General features: G+C 49.6%; 2 protein-coding genes across 6 annotated transcripts; one reads left to right on the top strand and one right to left on the bottom strand.

Moving 5' to 3' along the window:
- The first annotated feature begins 295 nt into the window (after nucleotides 1-295).
- On the top strand, nucleotides 296-13,568 carry CCDC157 (coiled-coil domain containing 157). 4 transcript variants are annotated; one of them, XM_087913068.1, is made up of 11 exons: nucleotides 296-384; nucleotides 1,267-1,586; nucleotides 2,092-2,263; nucleotides 3,598-4,282; nucleotides 5,317-5,394; nucleotides 6,086-6,276; nucleotides 7,206-7,382; nucleotides 8,564-8,732; nucleotides 9,359-9,498; nucleotides 10,942-11,021; nucleotides 11,340-11,635. In XM_087913068.1, exons 2-11 carry the CDS (start codon nucleotides 1,339-1,341, stop codon nucleotides 11,614-11,616), a joined length of 2,217 nt encoding a protein of 738 aa, XP_087769194.1. In that variant the 5' UTR covers nucleotides 296-384; nucleotides 1,267-1,338; the 3' UTR covers nucleotides 11,617-11,635. The 4 variants fall into 4 exon arrangements, with proteins under 4 accessions (XP_087769194.1, XP_026578003.1, XP_087769193.1 ...); XM_026722218.2 differs by having other exon boundaries at nucleotides 305-384; nucleotides 8,504-8,732; XM_087913067.1 differs by lacking the exon at nucleotides 296-384 and adding an exon at nucleotides 13,305-13,568 and having other exon boundaries at nucleotides 990-1,586; nucleotides 8,504-8,732; nucleotides 11,340-11,535.
- RNF215 (ring finger protein 215) lies at nucleotides 12,963-27,376 on the bottom strand. Of its 2 annotated transcripts, none has more exons than XM_087913078.1 (10): nucleotides 27,308-27,376; nucleotides 22,479-22,607; nucleotides 21,376-21,447; nucleotides 20,182-20,267; nucleotides 18,531-18,585; nucleotides 17,715-17,819; nucleotides 17,130-17,246; nucleotides 15,709-15,846; nucleotides 15,207-15,309; nucleotides 12,963-13,739 (listed from the first exon to the last, which is right to left on the bottom strand). In XM_087913078.1, exons 1-10 carry the CDS (start codon nucleotides 27,359-27,361, stop codon nucleotides 13,726-13,728), a joined length of 873 nt encoding a protein of 290 aa, XP_087769204.1. In that variant the 5' UTR covers nucleotides 27,362-27,376; the 3' UTR covers nucleotides 12,963-13,725. The 2 variants fall into 2 exon arrangements, with proteins under 2 accessions (XP_087769204.1, XP_087769205.1); XM_087913079.1 differs by lacking the exon at nucleotides 27,308-27,376 and adding an exon at nucleotides 24,250-24,721.
- Nucleotides 27,377-27,837: the final 461 nt, after the last annotated feature.

Raw genomic sequence — 27,837 nt, 5'->3', positions numbered from 1 at the left:
GATAGAGCGCCCCCCTTTTTGAGTGGGGGCAAATACTGTCTGGGCCATTATTAAAGTTTTATTAAAGGACAGATGAGAAAAAGTGATTGTCTCAAGTCATCCAACTGGCTAAGGCTGGACAAAAAGCTCAGGGGAGCATCAGCTTCCCAGGCTTGGAGGTGGGGGGGGTTCGTTGCATAACTTTCCAGCGCTTGCTACGTCACTCAGGATTCTCCCTTCCGTCCTGCAGACGGGCGGGGCGGGGCTTAGAGCCAACGTTCCAAAGGGGCGGTGCCTGGGCCCGCGCGTGCGCCGGGGGGGGAAAAGGCTTCCCGCGGTTGCCATGGCAGCGGAAGCCTGCGCGGCGCCTGGCGAGAGCCGGCGGCTGGGGCTGCTATTCGGCAAGTGGGTCTTTCCTCCTCCCCCCCACCGCCCCGTGACCCCCTCCCCAGCCTTTAATCGGGAGGGGGTCTCTGTGAGGCGGGGAGCCCATAAGTCTCGGCTGCTCTGGGTGGGAGGAGTGTTCTGTAGCATTGGGGAAGAGTGCCTCTGGGCATGGGCAGAGCGCCTTTTGCTCTCTAGCTCAGCACACAAACATAGGGGCGACAGTTTGGCCTAGTGGTTAAGGCACCAACTAAAAAGCGGGAGACTGGGAGTTCTAGTCCTGCCTTTTAGGCATGAATGCCAGCCGGGTGACTTGGGGTCCAATTCCCTCTCTCAGCCCTAGCCCACCTTGAAGGGTTGTTGTTATGTGGAAAGCAGGAGGAGGGGGTCTCATGTACGCTGTCCACCTTGAGATTACCTATAAAGCAATAAAAGTAGATCAAAAATGTAAAAAAAAGAACCCGAGTTAGGATAGCTAATGCACTCGCCACTCTTCTGAGACAACAACTTTTAAAATATATTTATATTTATTTGTATGCTGCCCCATTTCCAAGCTTAGCCCTATTGAGTGGGGCGGTAGGAACCGTAGTTGTTATTGAGCTACAGAACCTAATATAATAAACTTAGTTTGTAATACTTTTATTGTGGTGGGTTGCCCAGTCGCCCAATTGAATTTGGCATTTCGGTCCACCTACCAAGTCCTTCCCAAAGACCAGATGTGGGTTTGTTGGGGTTAAACGTTTGCAGGATGTCAGCTGCCTTTTGCAACGGGCCTATTTATTGAATGCATACAGAATACAGATGCTTTATTCTTCCCTCAACTTCCCCTTTCAGTGGCTTTTCCTGTGCTTTCAGGTAAGCCATTTTTCATGCCAGCACTTTACCTGAATTGCTTCCCTCCAGGAACATCTGTCTGAAGACTGAAAAGCGCTTTTTTCTTACGGTTCAGATGACATCTGGGGGAGGGGAGACATCATGGTGAGTTTGTTGGTGAACCAAAACTACATGGAAAGCTTGCGGAAGGACATCACGGACCTCCAAGGGACTGTCATTAGCGTGTTCTCCCACGCTGGAGCGGTGCGCTTTCCTTCCTGGAAATTTCCAGATAAAGTCTCCTGCGACTTGGACTTGGTGGCTTTGATGGGACAATATGACTTTGTGGAGAACGACCCTGAATTTACGCAGCATTCACACGTGGTTCTTCTGGAACTAGTGATCGACAGGTAAGGTTGCATCTAAAGCTCCTGCGACTAGAATAGAATAGAATTCTTTATTCGCCAAGTGTGATTGGACACACGAGGAATTTGTCTTGGTGCAAAGGCTCTCAGTATACGTAAGTACACTGAGAGCATATGTACATAAATCAGGCTTATAGTGGTAGAATAGTAGAATGAGAATAGAATAGAATAGAATAGAATAGAATAGAATAGAATAGAATAGAATAGAATTCTTTATTGGCCAAGGGTGATTGGACACACAAGGAATTTGTCTTGGTGCAAATGCTCTCAGTGTACATAAAAGAAAAAATACATTCACCTGCAATACAGGAGTGATCCATTGAGCCGTTACTCCCCCTGCATTGCCGATTACATTTAATTTTCTGTGTGTGGGTTTTGTTTTTCTTTTAATATTATTTGTCCTGCAATGTGTTGGGCTTCCTTAAGGAAGGAGCAGTGGGGCCTGGAGTTGCCACGAAATGAAAACAAGATTTCCTTTTGGCTCCCCAAGGCTTCTGTTGCTGCTCCAGAGTGTCACGGGATACACCGAGAGCCTCATCAGCGAAGAAGCTGTGCCCTCCTCCCGGGCGATAGGGCCCTCCATGTCTATCGGGCTGACCGTAAGGAAGTACTGGAACAGCATGCTGAAGCTGGGTGCCCTTTACCAACAGCTGGTGGCCGAGGTAGGCAAATGTCCATTGCTTCCCGTGCAGCCAAAGGGGTGTGCGCGTGTCTGAGTGTGTGTATGTATATATGCAGATATGTATGTGTGTGTTTATGTATATGTGTGTGTATGCGTGTGTTTATATATATGCGTTTGTATGTGTGTGTATATATGTGTATGTATATGCATGTATGTATGTGTGTGTGTACGTGTATATATGTATATGTGTGTGTGTGTGCTGTCTCACCTTTCCTCTTTCCCAAAAGATGAAAGAGTACAAACTCACACAAACACAGGCAGGCAGGCTGGCTGGCTCGGACTTCACAGAGTTAATTCTTTGGAACTGATAACGTCCTTGGCATTCCAACACGCTCTGCCTGCCAAGTCCGAACTGATAACAAGTCAAAAGCTACTTACAGAAAATTACAAGGCAGACCACAAAGAAAACCTGAAGTAAGATCAAACTTTGTCCCGTACAAAGTTCCAGCCGACAACACACCCACTTTTATCCCCTGTGGGGTGTGGCTCAATGGCTCAGGTCATTCTCTGACCCTCCCACGCCTCCTACGATGCGGCTCACGTTTCTCCCTACGACGCTGCTTAGGATCAAGCCAACATTCGTCCTCTTGACTCCCTGTCAGGGGCTGCTCCGATATGCCTTCCTCCCGATTAATCTCAGGCTCTTCCTCTCGGCTGTCTGATGAAACCTGAGGCATTATCAGGGAGGAAGGCATTGCCAGAGAGGAAGGTCCTGGGGAGGAAGGCATTCCCAGTTCCTCCTCCTCATCTTCCGAGTCCTCTTCCTCTAACAGCACAGACTCGGGAATCGGAGCCACAACATGTGTGTATATGTAAATATATGTATGTATACATATACATACATGTATGTATGCATGTGTTTCTTTGGGAAACTCAAGTTTCCTTTGAGGATGACAGCTGGAGGGCTGGTTCCTTTTTCCTGCTGTTTTGTTTTTATATTGCCTGGCCTGTCTTGAGCCACCTAATTTGGAGTTATAACAGGCACGAGTCAGTTGTGAGGTGGATTGTTGACGTTTGCTGCTTGACAGTTTCAAGCGCTGGCAGAGCAGCAAAATTTTTTCTTTCTCTAATAATCTGGTCAAATATTCCGAAGTCGTTTCATGTCCATCATGTCACCACAACTCTTTTTTTTTTCCCTTTGTTCTTTCCCATTGCCCGCTCCCCAAATTGCATTCGGAGTGATTTTTAGGCCAAGCGATGTGTGTCAAACTTCGTGTCGTGCTGGAGGGTGATTTTTTATTATTTATATACTTTCCTGCACCCCAACGTGAAATAATGTTGTTGGTTTTTTTTTTCCTCTCCTTTTGGGCCTAGAAAAAATATACCAAAGATGCTTCTAATCTAAAAATTTCCTTCCGGGCCACGAAAGCCGAGAACGAGCATTCGAAAAGCGTTTCTCCCGAGTCGGATGTGACTTTGCCCACCTTTCAGTCTTCTCCGTTAACCTCTTCCGCCGGCAGCCGGCTGCTGGACAATGACTTCAGTGCCCGCTTAGATCCTTTGGTTAGCCTGCCTGGCCGGAGTGTCCACTCCCAGACCATTGAAAGCTCCCTGGTGCCCTGCGATGCCTGCGAAAGCACCCAGGTTAGCCTGCAGGAAGTGGGCAAGGCAATCATCGACCTCTGCGGCACCTTGAACATTTCATCTTCCCTGGGCAAGTTCCTGAAGATGGTGGAGGAAAGACTCGGGGGCAAGCTGCTGACGGCCGTGGATGTCGGCTACTGGGCCACCGAGCAGAGCAAGGACCTTTCCCGCATCAACAAGCACATCCAGATGTTGATGGGACTCATCAACCCTTTGAAGGGAGAACTGGAGGAGTTTGAGAAGCAGAAGAACGAGCTGAAGAAGCAGCTGGAGAACCTGGACGGTTGTCTGCAGAAGGAGAAGGAGGCCAAGAGGCAACAGAGGGAGGAGACGGAGCAGCTCTTACAAAAGAAGGAGAGGGAAAGCCAGCAACTGACGGCCAAGCTGCAGAAGGCCAAGGAGGACCTCGGAGACCGTGAGTATCTCTCTCGTCTTCTTCTTTAAGCCCCGCTGATGCCAGCTTCGGGCGCGTGGGTTGGGAAGGCTGGGAAGGCCAGCGGTTCTGATTCTCACGGAATCAGCTGTCCCTTCTTCCAGAGGGAGGAGAATAGAACAGATGACTTTATTGGCCAAGTGTGATTGACACACACAAGGGATTTCCTTTGGTGCAGATGCTCTCAGCGTCCGTACAAGAAAAGATACCTTCTTCAAGCATCGTGAGGTACAACACTCACTTAATGATAGTCATAGGATACAGTAAGCAATCAAATTGTACTAGGAAACAGTCAATATAAAATAGAATAGAGGATAAAGAATGGAGAATAGAGAATACAGAATAGAGAAGAGAGAATAGAATAGAGAAGAGGAGAAAAGGAGAAGAGAAGATAGAGAATAGAAATAGAATAGAAAATAGAAGAGAGAAGAGACTAGAGAGAATATAGAAGAGAAGAGAATAGATAAGAGAAAAAAGGAGAGAATACAATAGAGAATAGAACAGAGAATAGAATAGAATATAGAATAGAATAGAAAATAGAATAGAACAGAACAGAATTCTTTATTGGCCAAGTGTGATTGGACACACAAGGAATTTGTCTTTGGTACATAAACTCTCAGTGTACGTAAATAAAAATACATTCAAGAGTTAAGAATCATGAGGTACAACACTTAATAATAGTCATAGGGTACAAAAAAAATTAGAATAGTATAGTATAGTGTAGAATAGAAATATAGAATAGAATTGAATTGAATAGAATAGAATAGGATTCTTTATTGGCCAAGTGTTGATTGGACACCCAAGGAATTTGTCTTGGTGCAAATGCTCTCAGTGTACATAAAAGAAAAGACACATTCGTCAAGAGTCAAGAATCATAAGGTACAACACTTAATGATAGTCACAGGGTACAAATAAGCAACCGAATCCTACTAGGAAACGGTCCATATAAATCGTAAGGATGCAAGCGACCGAATCGCTTGGGAAGGCCAAAGAGTCTTTTGTGTGGCTTCTTCCAGGAGCCGTTTCCCTGGAGATGAGTCTCTCCACCCTGAAAGAAAAGCTGAAGGTACAGGAAAGCACCATCCAGGAATTGGGTAAGAGCAAACCGCACCCTGAATTTAGAGGGGTGTTTCTAGTTGGAAAAATTACTCTGTTGTTGTTTTTTTAAAAAAAAACGTTGTAATTTTGAGCATACACTACGCAGGGCAGTCGTTCAGCCAGGACTAACCTAGGTGTATCTCAATCTCTTGGTCCTGTAACTGCTATAATTACTTACAGGTAATCCTCGGCTTACAACGACAAGTGAGCCCAAAATTTCTGTGGCTAAGGAGGCAGTTGTGACGTGTGTCAGGGCTCCAACAAATCCACCCTCATTCAAATCAAAAGTCTCTAGCCGCATCTCAGAGAAAAGTACATTGATTTATTAGGAGTGGCCATGTCGGCACGTGGCTGGGTGTAGCCGATACTAAATCACATCATACATTTCCCCCTTGACCCTGGTCTTTCCTCCACCCCCTGGATGTGACTTCTCCAATGGGATGCATCCATCTCCAAGAGTCATCCATCATGCTCTCCAATAACCATCTTACGCTCCAACAACTTTGGGCTGCCGGGGTGAATATCTAGGCATCTAAGGAATGCCTTGTTTTGGTCGGGGGGTGGTGGCCTAGATGACCTACAAGGTCTCTTCTGAGGCTAAAGTGTAGGTAAGGAAAGGCCTCGGGAGTCACCCAGCTCCTCAGCTGTTTTCCACCCCAGTCTCCCAAACGGCTGTGCTTTCCACAGAACAGGCCCGGAAGGACCTGCAGCAGGAGATGGAGTCCAAGATGGTGGATAAGAGCGAAGTAGACCGACGGGAGGAGCAGCTGAAGGCCCTGAGCGGCCAGCTGGAGAGAGTGGAGCAGCAGCTGAACTGGACCACCCTGGAGCTCAACAAAGAGAGGGCCAGAGGGGACAGCATGCTCCAGCACCAGGAGGTGAGAGGGGCCTCCCCGCTGCCTTTCCCCCCGGGAACTTGTAAGTTGGACTGGGAAGTGGGAGATAGAAGGAGGAGCCTCTTCTGTCTTCAGGCCAGGAAAAACAGGGGATGTGTCCAGAGAGCTTGCGGGAGGCTTAACCCTGTGAAAAGCTCTTGAAGCTTTCTTTCTTTCCTTTTTCTTTCTTTCCTTTTTCTTTCTTTCTTTCTTTCTTTCTTTCTTTCTTTCTTTCTTTCTTTCTTTTCTTTCTTTCCTTCTTTCTTTCTTTCTTCCTTTCTTTCCTTCTTTCTTTCTTTCTTCCTTTCTTTCTTTCTTTTCTTTCCTTCCTTCCCTTTCCCGCTTCCTTTCTTTTTTCTTTTCTTTCTTTCTTTGTTTCTTTCTGTTTCTTTCTTTTCTTTCCTTCCTTCCCTTTCCCGCTTCCTTTCTTTTCTTTCTTTGTTTCTTTCTTTCTTCCTTTCCTTCTTTCTTCCTTTCTTTCCTTTTCCTTCCTTCCTTCCTTCCTTCTTTCTTTCTTTCTTTTTCTTTCTTTCTTTCTTTTTCCTTCCTTTCTTCCTTTCCTTTCCTTCCTTTCTTTCCTTCTTTCCTTTTTCTTTCTTCCTTTCCTTCTTTCCTTCCTTTCTTTCTTCCTTTCCTTCTTTCCTTCCTTCCTTTCCTTCCTTCTTTCTTCCTTTCTTTCCTTTCCTTTCCTTCTGTCCTTCCTTCCTTCCTTTCCTTCTTCCTTTCTTTCATTTTTTCCAATGTGGTGTGAATATAATCCGCGCTGTTGTGCTTTCTTGGAAGCTCACAGTCAGCCAGGAACCCTTAGCTGACCAATTGAAGATGGGCATTATTATTTATTTATTTATTTATTTATTTATTTATTTATTTATTTTTAAAACTTTTACTGGCATTTCGGCGCCATCCTACGACCCTTCCATCTCTCCCTGCAGTCCCTCCAGGCCAAGCAACAGAACCTGATGCAGCAGCTGGACAGCCTGGACCAGGAATGCGAGCAGCTGAAGTCCACCGTGGCCGAAGAGGAAGATGACAACCAGCGGATGAGGGAGAGGCTGAAGGAGATCCAGGAAGAAAAGTGGGAGATTCAAGGCCGGCTGGAGACCCAGAAGGTCTGGGGGAAGGCAGTGGGGCAGGGACTGTGGTCGCAAGTGGGGCGTTATACCTGTACCGCAAGCTAACTCTGCCGACTGCCAGGGGTTCGATCCTGACCGGCTCAAGGTTGACTCAGCCTTCCGTCCTTCTGAGGTCGGTAAAATGGGAAGAACCAGATTGCCTGGGGGCAAGAGGCTGACTCTGTAAACTGCATGGAGAGGGCTGGAAAGCCCCGTGAAGCGGCATATAAGTTTAATAATAAGTGCTATGGCTAGAGCTTTGCTCTTCTTTTTTCTCTTGTGTTCCTTCCTTCCTTCTCTCCCAGTGGTTAGAAGGCAGTATTGCAGGCTGACTCTGCCCACTGCCAGGAGTTCAATCCTGACCGGCTCAAGATTGACTCAGCCTTCCATCCTTCCAAGATCAATAAAATGAGAGCCCAGATTGTTGGGGGGCAAGAGGCCGACTCTATAAACCGCTTAGAGAGGACAGTATATAATCCCAGCAGTATATAAATCCCAAGTGCTATTGCTTTGCTCTTCCTTTTCCCCTTCCTTCCTTCCTTTCTTCCTTCCTTCCTTCCCTCCCTTGTGGTTAGAAGGCACTATTGCAGGCTGACTCTGCTCACTGCCAGCAGTTCAATCCTGACCGGCTCAAAGTCAACTCAGCCTTCCGTCCTTACGTGGTCGGTAAAACAAGGATCCAGATTGTTGGGGGCAAGAGGCTGACTCTATAAACCGCTTAGAGAGGGCAGTATATAATCCCAGCAGTATATAAATCCCAAGTGCTATTGCTTTGCTCTTCCTTTTCCCCTTCCTTCCTTCCTTCCTTCCTTCCCTTCCCTTCCCTTCTCTTCCCTTCCTTGTGGTTAGAAGGCAGTATTGCAGGCTGACTCTGCTCACTGCCAGCAGTTCAATCCTGACCGGCTCAAAGTCGACTCAGCCTTCCGTCCTTCCGCGGTCGGTAAAACGAGGACCCGGATTGTCGGGGGTGGGGGTGGGGGCCAACATGCCGACTCCGTGAACCGCTCGGATAACTTCTGCAACAGCCGGTCAAGTCTTAAATGCTCTCGCTCTCAACGACCCTTTCCTCCCGCCGCTCGCTAGTTCCGAGGCCAGGCTTAGTTTCCGTCTCCCCGTAGGACTTCTGCTGTAGAATTCAGAAAGCTTGCAAGGTGACCTGCACCGCTCTCTCCACCCAGAAGCTCACCGAGAAACTGAGGCAGGAGAAGCAGACCCTGGAGCAGTCTGCCTCCGAGCTGCAGAGGACCATCTCGGAGCTGGGAGAGCTGATCCACGAGATGAAGGAGAAGGAGAAGCTTTTGGTCTTCTTCCCAGACCTTCACATCCCCGTCGAGACCCGGTTCGAAAGTAAGTCCCGGTGGAGGGGGAAGGAAGGAAGGAAGGAGGGGGGGGCTGAAGCGACTTGCCGATTTAAGCGCCGTGAATCTGGACCCCACCCCACAACCAAAGCTCTCCCCGCGTGAGGTTTAATCTGGGCGATTAGCGAAAAGCACAATTCTTTTAATTTCGCCACCTCTCCACAGGCTGAGCCATAGTTTCATAGTTTCAACCTCTGAACCGGTCAGGATCGAACTGCTGGCAGCGGGCAAGAGTCAGCCTGGCAATACCGCCTTCTAACCCCAACGAAAGTAATCTTAGCGAACGGGATTGATTTGTCTGTCCCTCTTCTTATGTAAAAGTTGGAGCATTCAGTGAAAAATGGACAAGATAGGAAGTCGAATGTAGAAAAGGAATAGATAATTATCGCCATATTGGCATGTCAAAGTGGTGATCTGGGAATTAGGTTGTACATCGAAAACAGCTTTTTTAATTTCTCTTTGTTTTGGAAAAATGGAATAAAATGTTGTTTTTTAAATAACAATTAACAAAAGTACTTTTGAGATTAGCTCGTCTTGAGGTTCCTGACAGGGATGGATGTTCCCTGGACATGCTGACACGTGGTTCGCCTTTTTTCTTTCTTTTTTTTTTTGCAGTCTCCGGGAACGTCATGGAAGACATGGGGAAACAGCTGCAGGCCAACAACATCCGCATCAGCATCCTGGAGGAAGAGAACGCCCGTCTCCGAAACGCTATAGCCAGAATCAAAGAGCCGGCCCAGCAGGAGACACAGAAGGTAGGTGGCCGCGCCCAGGTCACCAGGGAGGGGGCAGTCCAAGGGCACCAGGCCACTTGGAGAGCAGAAAAAGACCACTGGTCCCAATTATCTCCCAATTCCAGAGAAGTCCAGTCTCTTTCTTAAAAACCTCTAGCGGTGGAGCTCCCGCAACTTCTGGTGGCGAGCTGTTCCACGGGTTAATCGTCCTGTTAGGAAGCTGCAGTGTCCCCGTGGCCACGGTTTATGACGCCTTTTTGGTGCCGAAAACCGGCGTTTAGTTCTGGTTTCTTGCAAAATGTGTTCGTGGCTGGCAATGGATGTGCTTGTCACCGTTCCAGCGACCCTCCACTCCAACCAATAACTCCGAGACAGACGTCGCTCAAAGGTTCTCTTTTATTTGAGGAGTAAAGTGGCACAACTGGAGGAACCCCGAGTCTGAAAATCCCAGGCTTCCTTGCAGTCACTAAAAACTACAAATCCAACCCCCCCTACGCCACATGCCTGAATCCTCCTCCGTCGTAATTGAAGACCTCCCCTCGCATAGGTCCCTGTGGCCACTCCCAGATGGTCCTGGCCCCAACGCTGCATCGGATGCAGGACTCTCATCTGAGTCCTCCCCAGATTCCTGGACTGGTCCCTGTTCTTCCCGACTGTCCGATTCCGCTGCCAACGAACCACAACACTTGGGACAGCCTCGTCCTCACACACACACACACACACACACACACACACACACACACACACACACACACCAGCTCCTCCAAACATGCCAAGGGAGACGTGCCATCTCTGTCGGACGGCCCAGAGTTTCAACTCCAATTCCTCCTCCTCCGAACCAGGCTCCAATAGGGTCCCAACACCGTTCTCCATCGTCACCCAGTGTTCTGACCCACACCCCTTTTTCAACAAATCAAACACAACGCAAAAGAAACAGAAACTCTGTAATGCTTTTACAAAATAATTCGCTGTGATAAGCACAAGCCTTGCCAAACTGTGTGAGACTTGCCAAAACATAACAGACAAGAAATAATTTGCAAAATAAGAATCTTCAAATATAAACTCAGGATACTGGAATGTCCACGAGGCTGAGTTTCAAAACATCTTTACTTCCTGCAAAGAACGTCGTCCGATTCATAGCTGGCTTTTATCTCTTAAGGGAGGGGCCATTACCTTGCAGCCTTACTCCCGAGTCGTCTGTGCTGCTGTAATTCTTTCCTCCGAGTAATCCTTTGTACAGGTGCACTTGGCACCTCCTCATTGCTGCTGCTAGCCCCCCCAATCTCGGAAGGCAGCACTCCACTCCCTAATGGTCCTCGCTTTCCTCAGCCGTCCATATCTGCTGCCGGCTAACCACAACACCCAGAAGCATCCGTCGCCACTCCGTGGATAGCGTCAACAGAAACGCCCTTCCTTCCGTCTCTTAGGATACTGACGCCTAATAGGGAATTCCTCTCTCCGTAGTTTGTCCTTCCAACCCAGCTGTGGATCCGGTCGGCCGAAAAACCGGGGCCTCAAGACGGCGCGATGCCGCCTCCCGTGGGGTGAGTGGGCTGGCCCCAAAGGGATCCATCCATTCAGGGGTGGGATTCAAAAAATTCCAGCAACCGGTTTGCGGCCCGGTTGCTAGGTGGGTGTGGCCATGGTAGGCATGGCCTACCGGAATGTCCTGTTTCTGGCTTCTGGTGGGCCTCCACAGCCCGGGGGGAGGCCGTTTTTGCCCTTCCAAGGGTCTGGAGGCTCCCCCCCTGGCCACTAGGAGGGCGAAAACAGCCCCCACTGAGCCCTGGAGGCCCTCCGGAAGCCGTTTGGGTGACGGGCTTCTCCGAAGCGCTGGCTTCTCCGATGGTTCCTTTTTGCAGGTACCCCGGAGCGTCTGGCGTTCAGGGACAGATTTCCAGGTCTCCGACAAACAGCGGCCCCGCGGCAAGCGCCTCGCGACACAGACCTCCCAACCACCCCGTGTCCTACACTCCTGCCCCGCAGTGGAGTTCCAGCAACCAGCTGCCCAAGGCCCCCTTGGGCCCCGCTCCGTTCAACCTTTTCTACAAGGAGACCGTAAGCAGCCCTTACGCCCAGGCCAAAGGGAAGGGCCGCCAGCCCCCGCCAGGCCACTGTACCCGCAACCACCAGAAATAAAAAAGAGAAGCGCGCCCAAGGAGGGCTCCAGGAGCGTCACTGGGGGTGGGCGCGGGGTGTCTCGGACAGTGGTGGGATTCAACCGGTGTAACAACTGGTTGGATTGAGCGCGCGAGTTGAAAACGGCCTATTTTCAGCTCTTAATACTTTTAACTTCTACGGCAGCGCCGGTGAGTAGGATAGCTGAGGCGCAGCAACACACAAGAATAAGGACAGATTAGGGCAGGGCAGGGGTGCGTGGGCGAGGCCAAATGACCCCCGGGACCCACGATGGCGAACCTATGGCATGCAGAGCATGCGCCTCCCGCCAGCCAGCTGATTTTCAGGTCTCTGCCATGCATGGGGCGGGGCATGCAGAGGATGGCATGCACGTGCAGGGGATGTGCATGCATGCATGGGACGGGTGCAGCACATGCGCAGGAATGCGTGGGGACACACGTTGCATTTTGGGGGTGCACGCGCGCGCCTTGGGCACTCTGTGCCCAAAAGATTAGCCTTCACTGTCTGGAACTACCACTTCAAACTGGCTGAAGTGCAGTCTCAGAAGTGCAGGGCGAGAGGTTGGTAGGAGGGGAAAGAGGGGTGGGATTCAAATTTTTTAACAACCGGTTCTGTGGGGCGTGGCTTAGTTGGTGGGTGTGGCTGGTGGTCATGTGACCGGCTGGGTGTGGCCAACTCAATATCACTCACATAGAGGCAGGCATCTCCTCGCCTGGCCTCTTATGACTGAGGGGATGCTGCAACAGTCGTAAGTGTGAAAAATGGTCATAAGTCACTTTTTTCAGTGCCATTGTAACTTTGAATGGTCACTCCACACAAGCAAAGTGCCAGCAAAGGAGGGGAAAAAAACCTCCAGAGAAGTTCCTGTGACAGGAAGTCTAGTCCTGCCAAGAATGTAATAAGGGTCAACGGAGAGGCAGTTTCTGTAAGCAACACCAGAACGTTTCCTTCCTGTAATACTGGAAGTGATGAAATGGGCCTATTATTTGGCCTGCAGAGGCTTTTTTCAAGCTTCTGGGAGGCTGAAAAGGGCCTCAAACCGGCCCAAAATCAGCTGTGAGGAGCAGTGCAGGTAAGGGGGCGTGGTGGGGGCAGCGGGGGGAATTGTGTGCGCGTATGCAGGAGGTGTGGGGGGGGCACGCATTGCCTTCTGGGTACTGGCATGTGAGCACGCCGGCGCACAATTTTTGGCACAAGAGCCCCCAAAAGTTAGCCACCACTGGTATATAGGGCAGCGGGTTGGACTAGACAACCTCCAAGGTCCCTTCCAACTGTAATTCTGCAAGAGGAGGAAATGTCCGTACAAGGAAAGAATAGGACAAGAAAAAAGGACCAGTAGCACTTACTTCAGTTTGCTAGAATTATTTTTAATTAGGGCAAGGGGCTTATAAACCTCCCAGCGGAGTCTGCAATATCTCAGCCCTTTCTGAGATGCCATCCCAGGACCTCCGGAGCCCTTGCTCAAATAAGTTAGTATAAATAAGGAAGAATTTCAAACCTCCATCCCGTCCCAGTGGCTAAAATCTCGTTTTTCCTTTGCAAATGCTTCCCCCCTGCCCCCAATAACAAAAGGGGGGGGGGGGTTTCGTCGGAAGCCTGATGTGTTGTCAGCCCTCGTCTTCGTTCCTTCACGAAATGAAAACCCCAAGGTGGGTTCCCAGAAGGTCTGGTCCCCCCCTCCCCCCCAGGTCAGATCCAAGCTGCACAAAACGTCCGGCGAGCACACACCAAAAAGGGAGCGGATTTCAGTCCGGGGGGGGTGGGTGGCAGGAGAGGATGCACAAACGAAGCCAGAAGGAATGACGAAGAAATGCATTATTTACACCTGCTCCTGTGGTTCCTGTCCTGGTGGGGCCCAGAGCATAGACAGCGCAGCTGCTTCTCCGCTCAAATCAACCCCAGGAATGATCCAAAACTCAAAGGCAACGTTTCTCGAGCTTGGCGGCTTTTAAGATGCGTTGCCCTTCAACTCCCAGGATTCTGGGAATTGGAAGTCCGTATATCTTAAAAGCTGCCAAACGTGAGGAACGTTGCTCTCTATAGGATGGCTTCTTGGAAAGATGCTCCCTTCCTTTGGAGGGCAGGAAGGAGAGGGTCTTGCTACCTGTCTCAGCAACAGTTTCCTGAAAGGAAGACAAAAAAAGAAGAAGAAAAGCATTTTTGTGTGTGTTAGAAGGGCAGGAAATCCTTCCAGGGTTGGCCAGAAAAGTATTGGATCTGTCTGGTCACTGGCCATTAACATCTGCGTTGCCCTACAAATCCCAGTGCCTCTTATTGCCGATTTTAGCCCTTGGATGGCCACCTAAATCAACAAACATTTCAGGATGCAAGGCTGATAGAAAAGAGCTTCAAAACCCAAGAACTCCGGGGCAGCCCGAAGGTTTCCTTGAAGCATGCAGAGTGCTATCTGAGACAGCAGCCGCACATCTGGCAGCGAAGCCTGCCACTCCCAACTCCAGGCAACTCCACAGCTGTACCCTTGATGGTAAAGTAAAGGTTCCCCTAGAGGTGCTAATCATTTCCGGCTCTAGGGGACGGTGCTCATCTCCGTTGCGAAGCCGAAGAGCCAACGCTGTCCGAAGACGTCTCCGTGGTCATGTGGCCGGCAGGACTAAACGCCTTCGAAGGCGCACGGAACGCTGTTCCCTTCCCACCAAAGGGGTCTCTATTTGTCTACTTGCATTTTTTACAGGCTTTCGAACTGCTAGGTTGGCAGAAGCTGCTGGGACAAGCAACGGGAGCTCACTCCGTTACGCAGCGCTGGGGATTCGAACCGCCGAACTGCCAACCTTTCGGATCAACAAGCTCAGCGTCTTAGCCGCTGAGCCACCGCATCCAGAGTGGCTAAGCACTTAGAGTTAGACCAAGGTCAATGGGATTCAAGGGAAGTTGGAGCTGGTTCCTTGGTGATTACCCAGGGATTCTAGGCTGATTCCTCTTTTAACTCTGTCTCCGGCTTCTGCCATTCCTTCTCTTACACATTAAGTTCAGTTTACTTTATTGATTAGCCCTGGGGCCACGTCAAAGTGCAGAGTTCCAGACACAAATTATTACCAAAATCTGATTAAAAACAATTTCAAATGCAATTGAATAAAATACGATTTCAAATGAAACTGGAATATAATACGATTAAAAATGAAAATTTACAGATTGGCAGAAGCTGGGACAAAGAACGGGAGCTCACTCCGGTTGATGCGGTGCTAGGGATTCGAACCGCCGACCTTTTCTGATCGACAAGCTCCAGCGTCTCAGCCACGGAGCCAGATGTTGAGGGAACCGCAAAACAACTCGGCAATCGCGCTTGCTTGCTTGTTCACTCGCTCTCACCTGGGGTCTTGCAGGCCAGTGCAGTTTCCCAGGCCGAGCAGTTCGAAAGGTGGTTGCGGGCTTCAATTCCCAGAATCCTGAGCGCCTGCTGGATGGTGAGGGGAATTCTGGGAGTTGAAGTCCACGCCACTTTCAAGTTAGCCCAGGTTTAAAACAAGCAAACGGACATGAAAGCAAACATTTCTCACATCTGACCAAATTAAGGTACCCACGTATTACTCCGCTTCTGCCTCTGAATTTTGGAAAGCAAGGCGGGCTCTTACCGAGAACGTTGTGTTTACAGAGCGGGCAAGTCTGTTGCAAGAGGAGCCAGGGGTCTACACAGTCCCGGTGAAATTCGTGCAGGCAGGGTAGGATCCGGAGACACTGTTGGGGCAAGTCAAGATCTACTCAGGAGTTGCAGGAGGGTCCACCTAATGTCAACTTCATAAAATATTTCTATGGTCGTTTTAGAGTTGCTAACAGAAAGGAAGGGGGGGAAAGAGCAGTACGGCAGCTTGGAAATCAAAACTGCATTCCATACATGTTCTCAAAGATAATAACTAGGTGGCTGAAGTTTCTGCTTCGCAAAAAACTAACTGGAGAACGTGGTTGATGACTCTGGGCTATGGATGTGTCCCATTGGAGAATATGAATTACGATGCACCCAGAGAGGCGGCGGGGGGGGAAAACCAGGGTGACAATGAATTAAGTGCATTTTGAAGCAAAAGGCGGATGTGCATTGGAGGAATTGGCCTCAGCCGCGATTTTTATCCCGAGTCTTACCTGATTCTTCTGAAACTGGTCTAGGCAGATGGCACAGCTGTCAATCTCGTGCGCCCAGCTGTGGGGTGCCCTGCCGGGCTGGTAACGCCGGGTTTTCAAGGCCAGCACCTTCTGCGCAATGTGTTGCTTGAGATCTAGCTGCAAGAGGAGTGATTGCTATTAGGCCAATCGATAGGACTCTGCAAGAGTGAGGGGTTATAGAAGGAACAGATGAGGCCTCCAGCCCTTTTGCTTATCGATGGAGACCGAGGGGAGCAAGTGGGCAGTTTTAAGTTTCTGGGGGTTACCCTAAAAGAGGACCTGACCTGGGGGGCTCCCATTGCAACCCTGGTCAAAGGGGCCCAGCAGAGATTAGACTACCTGAGGCTTCTCAGGAAACAACAACTGAATGGAAAACTTCTGGTGTCCTTCTACCACTGCACCAGAGAGAGTATTTTAACTTACTGCACCTCTGTATGGTTTGCCAATTGCATTGTGGCAGATAGGACAATGCTCTAGAGGGTTAAGGTCATTGCCCCTCAGAGGATCATGGGTTGCCCTTTCCCCTTTTTGGAAGAGCCTTATAGCTCCTGCTGCCTTAAGAAAGTTCAAAACATCCTCAAAGATCCATCTCATCCTGGGAACCCTTTTTTTGAACTATTACCATCTGGCAGACGGTACAGAATAATAAAAACAAGGACAAATAGGCTGAAAAACAGCTTCTCTCCCAGGGCAGGAGCTCTTTTGAATTCTGCTGTATAGTGCAGTGTTGGTGCGTTGTCGGGGGTTTTCGGTTCAATGTGTGAAGGGTGAAGAATGTGTTTGTATTTATTGTCATGGTCATGATGCGCACCACTGAAGATGGGTGTTTGATTTCGTTGTACAAGGTCCAATGACAATAAAGTAAACTAAACTAAACTTTAGAGCTCCCGCTGCCTTAAGAAAGTTCAAAACATTCTTATTAAAGATCCATGTCATCTTGGGCACCCTTTTTTTTTTTTGAATTACCACCTGGCAGCCGGTACAGGATAATAATAAAAGCAATGACAAATAGACTGAAAAACAGCTTCTATCCCAGGGCAGGAGCTCTGTTGAATTCTACTGAACAGTGTAATATGAATACAACATTTTGGGTTTTCAATTCAATGTGTGGAGTGTGAAGGATAGGTATTTGTGTTTCATTTTGTATAGTTATAGTGTACATTGAAGATGGCATTTAATTTCATGGTACGAGGTGCAATGACAATAAAGTAAAGTAAAAGTAAAGTAAAAGTAAAGTAAAAGTAAAGTAAAAGTAAAGTAAAAGTAAAGTAAAAGTAAAAAAGTAAAGTAAAAAAGTAAAGTAAAAGTAAAGTAAAAGTAAAGTAAAAGTAAAGTAAAAGTAAAGTAAAAGTAAAGTAAAAGTAAAGTAAAGCTACGCCCGAGGCCAAGAGCGAGCCCACCTCAGATTCTTGGTCCAACTGACTGTGCCGGGATTGTCGTTGTGCCTGCACAATCACACCTGTGCACAGGAGCAACGCGATGAGCAGGATGGCGTTCCATAGCTGCTGGAGGTATTTCTGCCAACGAAGACCCACCCCAAAAGGAACACCCGTCACTCTGAGTTGATGAGTGGGAAACCAGAATAATTTCATGCTGTACTTCCAGCAACTTTGCCCTGCGCAGTTTGCCTTTTTAAACAGTCTTCCCAGCTGCAGCCAATGAAGGGGATCAGGGCCCTTTCCTCCCCCATAAACCATGCAACTCATGTTGCTCCCTTCTCCGTTCCTCCCTGCGTGCCCTAGGATGAAGAGGGGGTGGGCCTGGGTCTTCCTCTGACTGCCCAGCTGGCCTGTGCCCTTCCCCAGTTTCCTCCACAACCACTGGAGCCACACTCCCAGTCCCTGTCAGCTGTTCCCCCTCTCCCTCAGAATCAGAGTCCAACAAGGGCACGACACCTGTAGGCTTCAGAACATTCTTCTCCCTACCCACAGGGACCTATCAGTCAACACATTTCAAACAGAACACCTGGCTCCTCTATCACCCACCTGGACCTTGGAGCTGTTTTCACCCGTGCAGATCACGCCCTGCCACTCGGCATACATGCCACCCCGCGAGAGGCCACACGTGGACCACAGGGTGAGGGTTACCCCCTTGGAAGAGGAAAAAGGGAGAAGGACTGTGGTTAGGCTACAACCGGGGATAAGAGGCAATGAAGCCGGTGGGGTCTCAAAACGACACACCACGCCACACAAATAGCAGGGGGTTGGCAGAATAACAAGAGCCGGAAGGGAAACCTGGAGGTCTTCCAGTCCACCCCCTGCTTGCTCAAGCAGGAGACCCTTCAAATTTCTAGGTTCTATCATATCACGAGACCTAAAATGGAGACGTGAAATGGAGGCACCCACAGCTTCTGAGGCACCCACTAGCACTGAAGGCAAAGCCACTGGGTTAAATGTTCTCTCGCTCAGATTTTCTCCCCGGCTCTGGGCAGATCCTCTCCATGCGAAAGAGCTGAAGGATCGGACAGGAACTACGAAATGGGTCCTAACTGGGAAGGCAGATACTGGCCAGGATGGGGGCCGTCGAGACTGGGACTCGGCCCGGCCTGACACGGAGATGCAACCCAAAACTTCGTTGTGCCAGGAGTCGCTTAAGAGGCTTTCCTGGAAGACGGAGAGTCAGAAGAGGAAAGCTCGGGGCACAAAGGTGCAGCAGCAAACTATGGTGTGTGTGTGTGTGTGTGTGTGAGAGAGAGAATCCTTGTGAAAGTGCCACACAACAGTTTTCAATGAATGGGGCCCTCGGCCGGGCTTCCCTGCCCAGGAATGTACCACCACCTCCTGCCCTCGCCAGCCACATACCATGTTCTCCAACAGCCCTGCTTGATATGTGATCTTCGCTGTGGCCCGAAGACCTCTGCAAAAAATGAGGGAGAGGGAAGAATGAGTAACAGAGGTGGAAGGGACCTTGGAGGTCTTCTAGTCCAACCCTCCCCCCCACCCTTCTCAGTCAGAAGACCCTATACCAGTTCAGACAAAGAGTTATCCAATCTCTCCTTAAGAACTTCCAGCGTTGGGAGCATTCACAACTTCTAAAGACCATTTGTTCCACTGGTTACTTGTTCTCACGGTCAGGAAATTCCTCCTGAATTCTAGGTTGTTTCTTTCCTTGATTAGTTTCCATTCGTTGTTTCTTGTCCTGCCTTCAGGTGCCTTGGAGAATAGCTTGTCCCCCTCCTCTCCTTGGCAGCCCCACAAATATTGGAAAACTGCTATCATGTCACCCCCTGATCCTTAAAGGTTCCAACTTTTAACGTAGGTGTCAACTCATAAAATATTTCTATGGTCTTTTTAGAGTTGCCAGCAGAAAGGGAGGGGGAAGCATTGCGGCAGCTTGCAAACCAAAAGTGCATTCCATAAATGTTTTCAAAGATAGGAGCTAGGTGACTGAAGTTTCTGCTGTGCAAAATTCTAACTGGAGAGCATGATTGATGACTCTGGGCTATGGAGGTATCCCATTGGAGAATATGAATTATGATACATCCAGGAGGATGGAGGGAAAACCAGGCTCAAGAGTGACAATGATGTGTCACAGAGTCGGCTACACCCAGGCAGCGCCGGCATGTCTACTCCCACTAAATCATCTTTTAAGTTTTGGAGACTCATGATTCAAATGGGGATAACTGCCGGAGCCCCTTACCATAGGTGGACTCCAGCTCCCAGAATTCCCTTGCAGGAATTCACCGATGGTCCTCCAACTTACAACCACTGTAGCCTCCCTCCAGTCACGTGATCAAAATCCAGGCGCTTGGCCGTCGGTATTTATGACGATGGCTGTATTCGCGTTGATTCCCCGTTTGGGACTTTCCTTACAAGGAATTCTGGGAGTTGAAGTCCATAAGTCTTAATAGTTGCCCAAGTTTGGAGGTTTGTGCCGTATATAGTCAATTGTTTTGGGATTATTATTATTTTTATTTTTTTTGGAAGAAACGTGATCAGGGACTTATTTTTTTTAACGCCAACAGATTGTCGGGGCTCTGGTAGTTACCCCCATTTAAATCATGAGTCTGTAGCCGAATTTTCAAAACTTACAAGATTTATTAGGAGTAAACATGTCCGGCACTGCCTGGGTGCAGCCGACTCTGAGACACATCATTCATTGTCACCCTTGATCCTGGTTTTCCCCCCCACCCCTCTGGGTGTATCCTAATTCATATTCTCCAATGGGACGCATCCATAGCCCAGAGTCATCAATCACGTCCTCCAGTTAGAATTTTGCAAGGCAGAAACTTCAGTCGCCTAGTTACTATCTTTGAAAAACTATTTATGGAATGCACTTTCGGTTTCCAAGCCGCCTCACTGCTCCCCCCACCCCCCCTTCCCGTTGGCAACTCTAAAAAGACCACAGAAATATTTTATGAGTTGACAACAGATTTTCAGAAGCCTTAAGAGAAAAATGAAGACTTCACCTACAGGCTCCAGTCCTTCCCCCACTGGTACCCAGCAAGCTCACCGTAGCAGTGCCCCGAGGAGTTTGGTTACGTTTTCCGAGGTCTGAACGATCACCACGGGCTTCGAAAGGACCTGGGAGACGTCCAGCTGTAGTAGGGAGAAGGCGAGAAAGAGACCATCACCTCTCCAGCATCCTCAAAAGCCTCCATCCTTAGGATATTTTTTATTAAAAAAAAAACAAGAATGGCTGCACTAAAAATTAGAAGAGACTAAAAAAAAAAAATTAGAAATGGGGGGATATGGTTATAACTGTTTTTATTCGACGTGTTTAAAGTGTTAGAGGATAAGATCAGATTTCGAAAGAGGATCTTTGCTCAATAATCATGCTATTACTATTAGGAGGATGTAGCAAATCTTCTCTATATATAAAAGCGAAAGACTGCTCACGCATCATCATAAAATCTCCAGAACCGTAAAACCTACAAACTTGAAATTCGGCACCTATGTTCCTCTTGGCTTCTAGGTGCTCACTGAGAAAGGGTTTTTCTGAATGACCATCAGAGCATTTAGTGTTTCCTATATTATTACTATTAACACGCTCTGATGCTAAGGAGTTCTACTCCACCTCCCCACCTGAAAAGAAATCTCTTCCAAATGCAAAACCCAAGCAGAGGAGTTTCAGTTTTAGTTTTAGATTTAGTTTCACAGCACCAAGCAGCTTTAGTATAGAACAGTTGAGCTAAGCCACACCCAGGCTCCTTGCTGTCTCCTTCTTGCTCACACAGCAAATACTGTTTCCGTTTCCAAACAGCCCTCAAGTCTCTCACACACTGACAGGACGTTAGCCAGATAATGCTGGTAGGTAGGGGCAGAATTTTCCCCCCTTTATTTTCCTCCCCCAAAACTAAGCCCCACCACATAGTTTTGTAGCGAAGCACGGGGATCCAGCTAGCATTGAATAACTGAAAAACAAAGGATCGTATGCTAAAACCGATAGGTATGATAACATTAGATTTCCTAAGATTGATTCATGTGATAAGTTTTATCTGCCTCAATACTATTTTTGCATCAATACGAATGATGCTCAAAACGACCCCTACACTCCCCATGAAATGATGTATTGATGTATGTTTAAAAATAAAAACTTCACCCAAAATGAGAGAGAGAGAGAGAGAGGAAGGGAGGGAGGGAGGAAGAGAGGAAGAGAGAGAGGGAGAGAGAGAAAGAGACGGAGAGGGAGGATATCCATCCTTACCTCTCGGATTCTGTTCTGGTTCAGAGCAAGGATGAGTAGGGCCGAAGCACCCAAAACAAGCGCCCGTTTCATCTGCAGGAAGAAGAATCCACCAAGGAATTAGGAACCAGGAAGAGGACGGTGGACTCGGTCCCGAGTTAATTCCCAACCATTATTTCTTGTCCTGCCCTCTGGTGCTTTGGAGAGTAACAAGGTTGGAAGAGACCTTGGAGGTCTTCTAGTCCAACACCCCCCCCCCCCGGTCTTCTCTGCACTCTTTCCAGAGTCTCAACATCTTTTTAATAACACGATATAATATATCAATACCGTGATAACCATAAAACATCTGCGAGATGGGATTTTCATCTGTCTGTTTATGGGTTTCAGTCAGCCTGCCAGGAGAAAGCTAGTGAAACTCCCACTAAAATCTCGGTCTATTCCAGGGGTCCCCAGCAGAGGGGGGTATTCAGCCGGTTCGGACCGGTTCTGCAGAACTGGCAGCGGAAACTTTGAGTAGTTCGGGAGAACCGGCCAATCCCGCCTCTGACTGGCCCCGCCAACCCCATTTCTTCTCTGCCTCCCATTGAGTCCCAGCTGATCGGCTGAGTCTCCTTTGGTTGCCCTGCCTAGGAGAGCGGAGCTGGAAAGCAGGTTACTGGGGTGGGGTGGGAATGAAGATTTTGCAGTATATCCTTCCCCTGCCACGCCCACCAAACCACACCCACCAAACCACACACCACGCCCACCAAGCCACACCCACAGCTGACTGGCTGGGTCTTCTTGGGTTGCCCTTCACAGGAGAACGGAGCTGGAAAGCAGGTTAGTGGGGAGGGAACGGGGATTTTGCAGTATCCTTCCCCTGCCACGCCCACCAAGCCACGCCCACAGAACCGGTAGTAAAACAAAAATTTGAATCCCACCACTAGTCCCCAACCTTGAAGCTTCATCCATGGGATGTAGCACCCAAAATCATGCCCACTCCAGTCCGTGGAAAGAACGGTCCCCAAGGAACCAGTCCCTGGTGCCCCAAAGGTTGGGGTGTGTGTGTCTATCTGGTCTGTCGATCCCCCTTATCAAGGCAGAAACAAGCAGGTGGAACGCAGGTGAAGGGGAGAGAGCGCTACCTTGTCCACCACCGTGCTGGCGAAAGACTCCTCTTTGTGGCCCTTGGGGGCCTCCGTTTGCTCCTCCTCCACCGGAACCACCCCGATCCAGGTGTCCTCATTGTCCAGCCTTGGGTCAGTGTCATTCACCTGGTGAAAGAAGGGAAGGCAACTGTCCTGACCCCTGCCCTTTTCCAACAAATCAAACACAATCCAAAAGGAACAGAAACCTTGTAATGCTTTTACAAAATAATTAGCTGTGATAAGCACAAGCCTCGCTAAACTGAGTGAGACTTGGCCAAAGATAACAGACAAGAAATAATTTGCAATACAAGAATCTTCAAATAAAAACTCAGGATACTGGAATGTCCACGAGGCTGAGTTCAAAACGTCTTTGCCTTCTGCAAAGAACGTTCGCTTCACAACTGGCTTTTATCTTCTTGAAGGAGGGGCCATTACCTTGCAGCCTTACCCCCATGCTGTTATAACTATAACTAACACGCACTTGGCACAGGCTCCTCGGGAACCTCCTCATCGCTGCTGCCAGTCCTCACAATCTCGGAAGGCAGCAGTCCTCTCCCTGACGGTCCTGGCCCCTCCTCTGAGTCCTCGCTCTCCTCAGCCATCCGCACCTGCTGCCGGCTAACCACAACAGCAACATGGCCCCGGTTAGCTCCCTGGAAGCTCAGGACCTCGGCTTCCAACGCCCGCTTTTCAACCGAAGGCACCTGGAACAAGCCCCCATGACATCGTGCGCATGGGGGGGGGGGGAGTTTTATTTGTACCTTAACGAACGTATTTGGGACCAGAATTGCCCTGGCTTAGGACAGCGGTCATTAAGCGAAGTGCGCTGGATATTACAACCTATTTGTGCCCCGGTTGTTAAGTGAATTGTGGCAGTGAAGTCATTAAATGAATCTGGCTTCCGCACACACACACACACACCGACTTTGCTTTTTGGAAGCCCAGCAGTCATAAGTACAGATAGTCCTCAAGTTACAGCCACAATTGAGCCCGTTTATTTCGCTAAGTGAAATATTTGCAAAGTCGGCTTCAGGCTGACCTGCCCGTCTTGCCCTCCCCCCATCCCTGGAGCACCGAAAGCCCCCTCCCCAAAGAGCCCCTCTCCCACGGGGTTCAGAAGAAGATTGAACCCCCCCCTCTCCCCCATCCCTAGAGCACCAAAAGCCCCCTCCCCAAAGAGCCCCTCAACCATGCAATGCAGAAGGTTGACCCCCCACACCCTTAAAACCCCTCCCCAAAGAGCCCCTCTCCCAGGGGGTTCAGAAGAAAGTTGACCTCCCCATCTGCCCCCATCCTTAGAGCCCCCTCCCCAAATAGCCCCTCTCCTACAGGGTTCAGAAGGTTGACCACTTCCTGCCCCCTCCCTAGAGCACCAGGAGCCCCCTCCCCAAAGAGCCCCTCTCCCAGGGGGTTCAGAAGACAGCTGACACCCCCACCCGGCACCCATCTTTAGAGACCCCTCCCCAAAGAGCCCCTCTCCCACGCAGTTCAAGTTGGCCCCCTTTCTGCTCCCCCTCCCTAGAGCACCAAGAGCCCCCTCCCCAAAGAGCCCCTCTCCCAGGGGGTTCAGAAGAAGGCTGACACACACCCGCCACCCACCCTTAGAGCCCCCTCCCCAAATTCTCCCAGGCGGCTCGTCGCCTCCGCCCTCCCCGCGTTGCCCTCCCCCCCCTTTTCCCGGTCCCTCGCGTGGGGAGGGGGCTGCGTGGGGAGGGGGGGTCTCAGGCCACGGGAGGGGAGGGGGGAGCCCCCACCCCCGCAGGCTCACCAGCACCAGGCTGCCCCGCACCGCCGCCGCCGCCGCCTGCAGCTCCAAGCCGGGCCGGCCCAGCAACGCGCCTTGCAAGGTGCCGCAGCAGCCCCGGCCGGGCTCGCTGCTCCCTCCGCGCAGCGTCACCTCCACCTGCGCCGCCGCTGCAGCCGCCGAGGAGGAGGAGGAAGAGGAAGAGGAGGAAGCAGCAGCCGCCTCGGCCGCCGCCAGCAGCAGCCACGCCAGCAGCCCCGCCGGCACCGCCATCGCCGTCGTCGCGCGCCCCGGGCCCAACCGCTTCCCTCGGGCCGCCCCTCGGCCGACAGACCGCCCGGCCTGGCCGCCTTCCGCCCGGCTGCGCCGCCGCCTCCTCCTCAGCCGCCGCCTCCGCTGCCAGCCGAGCCCGGACGGGTTGAGCCTGGGCTGCCCGCTGAGCCGCCTCTTGGCCGGGCTTTGCTGGAGCGGTGCGTCCGTGGCATGCAGGGGGAAAGGGGCTAAACCATGGTTTGCATGGGGGCTCTGCTCCCTCTAAGCCCCTTCTTAGCCAGGGTTTGTTGGAGAGGGGCTAAGCCATGGTTTGCATAAGGCTCTGCTCCCGCTAAGCCCCCACTTAGCCAGGGTTTGTTGGAGAGGTGCATCCACTGATATGCGCAGGAAGGTGGCTAAACCATGGTTTGCATGGGGGCTCTGCTCTCGTTAAACCGCCTCTTGGCGGGGGTTTGTTGGCGAGGGGCTGCATGCGCAGGAGAGAGGGTAAGCCAGGGTTTGTTGGAGAGAGACTAAGCCACGGTTTGCATAGGGGCTCTGCTCCCTCTAAGCCCCCACTTAGCCAGGGTTTGTTGGAGAGGGGCTAAACCATGGTTTGCATGGGGGCTCTGCTCCCACTAAGCCTCCTCTTAACCGGGATTTGTTGGAGAGGAGCTGCATGCACGGGAGAGGGGCTAAGGCTAAGCCGCGGTTTGTTTTGGTGACCGGATGCATGCAGACTCTGCTCCCATTAAACCGCCTCTTAGCCAGGCTTTGTTGCAGAGATTGAGGACTACCTATGGATAAACCTTGGATTCTGCAGAAATACAGTCCTTCGCTAAACCACCTAATTGTGTCAAAACATTTTAGAGAAGTGGCTTTATTGCACAAAAATCTGACTATGGCACAACTCAGGAAGCCAAGCCAGCTGTTGCCCTCCAGATGTGGCCCTTTACATCTGGCCTCCCTTCTACAGAGCACTGTTCTCTGCAACTTTAAAACGACCTGGACTTCAACTCCCAGAAGGCTCCAGCCAGAGAAGAGCTGGTGGGGCTGAGATGCCCTCTAGAGGTCACACCTGGGACTGCCTGTTCTACGGTGGGTGATAGGGGACAATATTGTGGCTGAAAAAGCTGCTCAGCCAAGCCATGCCTTGTTCCAATCCATCCCATCAGAATAGACCTTTGGAGGTCTTCTAGTCCAACCCCGGCTCAAAGCAGGAGGCCCTAGACCATTTCACACAGGAGGCTGCCTGTCCAGTCTCTTCCTCTTTCAAACAATCTCTTGTAGACACCAGGAGGCAAATATAGGCAGTCCTTGACTTGACAATTCATTTAGTGACTGTTCAAGTTACAACGGCACTGAAAAATGTGACTTAGGACCACTTTTCACACTTAACGCCCGTTGCAGCACCCCCAGGGTCAGGTGATCAAAATTTGGACACTTGGGAAGCCAAGATTCACTTTAACTGTGTTGCTAACTTAACAACTGCAGTGATTCATGTAATAATAATAATAATAATAATAATAATAATAATAATAATAATAATAAGAAGAAGAAGAAGAAGAAGAAGAAGAAGAAGAAGAAGAAGAAGAAGAAGAAGAACTACTAGTACTACTACTACTACTACTACTTGTCTTTGGTTAGGACTCGAGCTGTTGAGTTATCAATCAGCCCCAAAGGCTGTGAATCTCACTAAAGATTAACCAATTATTATTATTATTATTATCCCCCCACGGGTGCCGCCTTGACGTGGCGGGGGGCTTAACTGCTCCAATGAAGCTGAGGGCTGTGCTGGCGGTAGTGCAAACTATCAGCAGGTCCAACCATGTCAGAGAGGTCTTGGCTGAGGAGTAGAACGGAGTGCACCCAACATGCAATGGATCATGGTGAAACACAACCAAACGAAGCCTGTACCGGCTTGGTCGTCACCCGGGTTAACGTGGACCATGTCGGGTGTTGGAACCTGGGCATCCATCGACAAGTGGGCTACAGGCCACGGGTCCCATAGCTGAGCAACCAGGGCACGGGCCTGCAGGGCTACTGGAAGCTGAACACAACCTCAGAAGCGACAGAAATACACCCATGTCAGAGAACCGCACTGTAATGAAATGCTACTACAAAGCAGAACCAGAAAAACGAGGCTATCCAAAAAAGGATGTACAAGTTATGGAAACAAGAATATCCAGACTCAAAACTTTTCACTCAGCAACATAAATTTTGGGGCTCAATAACTGGTCGCCAGTATGTGTTGTGTTGGCAACCTGAAGGGAAGTGGGGAAGGCGAGCGCACACCCACACCGGCTTTGCAGCTCCTTTTGCACATTGAAGCTGTAAAAAGAAATCTTAGCAGGGTAATTAATCCCCTGTCTCAGGATTTTAAGAAGGGTGAGAATGAAAAGGAAAGTATTTATTTATTTTGTAAAAAAAAAACCATCTTAAACTTGTTTGCAGCAAGCATTCCTAAACAGGGTGAGGAATCTCGTGCCTGAAGATTATAATAAACAGCTCTTGAGCCATTGGTGTTTTGTGAAATAGGATGGATCGATTCAGATGCACTGAAACTGGGGATCAGGTAGCCGTGTTCGATCGGGTGGAGACTGCCCCGGAGCAAGGATCTTGTTGCCCAACAGGCCGATTACACATCTCACCCACCCCGCTGCCTCACAGTGTAGAGAATGGGAACTGCTAGGTCCACAATTCCCGTTCTCTATAATGTGAGAATAGGATTGCTAAAGGTTAAATCTGCTGCCAGGAACAACAAGATCAATATTACAATCCCTATGAAGATGATAAAACTAATTAGGGTGATACATGTATTATTACTAACCACAAGGAGCTCGGGCTTGTTTGTTTGTCCTTGTTCGTTGGTCTGCTTTTCCATTTATTTTTTTTTAATTCCTAATGCAAGGTTGAAAGCAGATGTTGAAATAAATCGTGGTTCTCCCTCCAGGTATGCATTGATTCCAGATACCTATGGAGATTCTCAGTCATGGATGTCCCAAAGGTGCTTCTTTTCACCCCAAGAGGCAACTGGATTTTTTTGTGTTTTGTTTTTTTCTTTCAAGATGTTTGGAACAGTTTTCTACCAGAAGGTGTAGGTTCTCCAACACTGGACATTTTAAAGAAGAGATTGGACAACCATGTGGTGTAGTCCAGGGGTCGCAAACCTTTTGGACCTCAGGGACCACCAAACTCATAATTTTAAATCCCGCGGACCAGACACCCTGGGAAAATCCTCCCCAAAAAGTCTACAGGAAAATTCCCCACCCCGTTTTCCTACCGGTCGATCGTTCTTTATTTGGGCTCGCAGGATACCGTCTTCAGTTCTGTTCTCACGGGAAGAGAGAGAGAGAGACT

This window comes from Pseudonaja textilis, chromosome 15 (assembly GCF_049901715.1).
Source record: "Pseudonaja textilis isolate UNSWEBS1 chromosome 15, rPseTex1.2, whole genome shotgun sequence".
Taxonomy (NCBI): Eukaryota; Metazoa; Chordata; class Lepidosauria; order Squamata; family Elapidae; genus Pseudonaja; species Pseudonaja textilis.
This window is presented reverse-complemented; position numbering and strand designations above follow the sequence as displayed.

Coding starts and splice junctions, on each gene's coding strand:
- CCDC157 (XM_087913067.1), top strand. CDS start 1,339: ATGGTGAGTTTGTTGGTGAACCAAAACTACATGGAAAGCTTGCGGAAG. Junction 4,283..5,316: donor CAAGGAGGACCTCGGAGACC/GTGAGTATCTCT, acceptor GGCTTCTTCCAG/GAGCCGTTTCCCTGGAGATG. Junction 11,022..11,339: donor GCGATGCCGCCTCCCGTGGG/GTGAGTGGGCTG, acceptor TCCTTTTTGCAG/GTACCCCGGAGCGTCTGGCG.
- RNF215 (XM_087913079.1), bottom strand. CDS start 24,498: ATGGCGGTGCCGGCGGGGCTGCTGGCGTGGCTGCTGCTGGCGGCGGCC. Junction 22,608..24,249: donor TGCGGGGCAGCCTGGTGCTG/GTGAGCCTGCGG, acceptor TTCTTTCACCAG/GTGAATGACACTGACCCAAG. Junction 15,847..17,129: donor AGTTGGACCAAGAATCTGAG/GTGGGCTCGCTC, acceptor CTCCTCTTGCAG/CTAGATCTCAAGCAACACAT.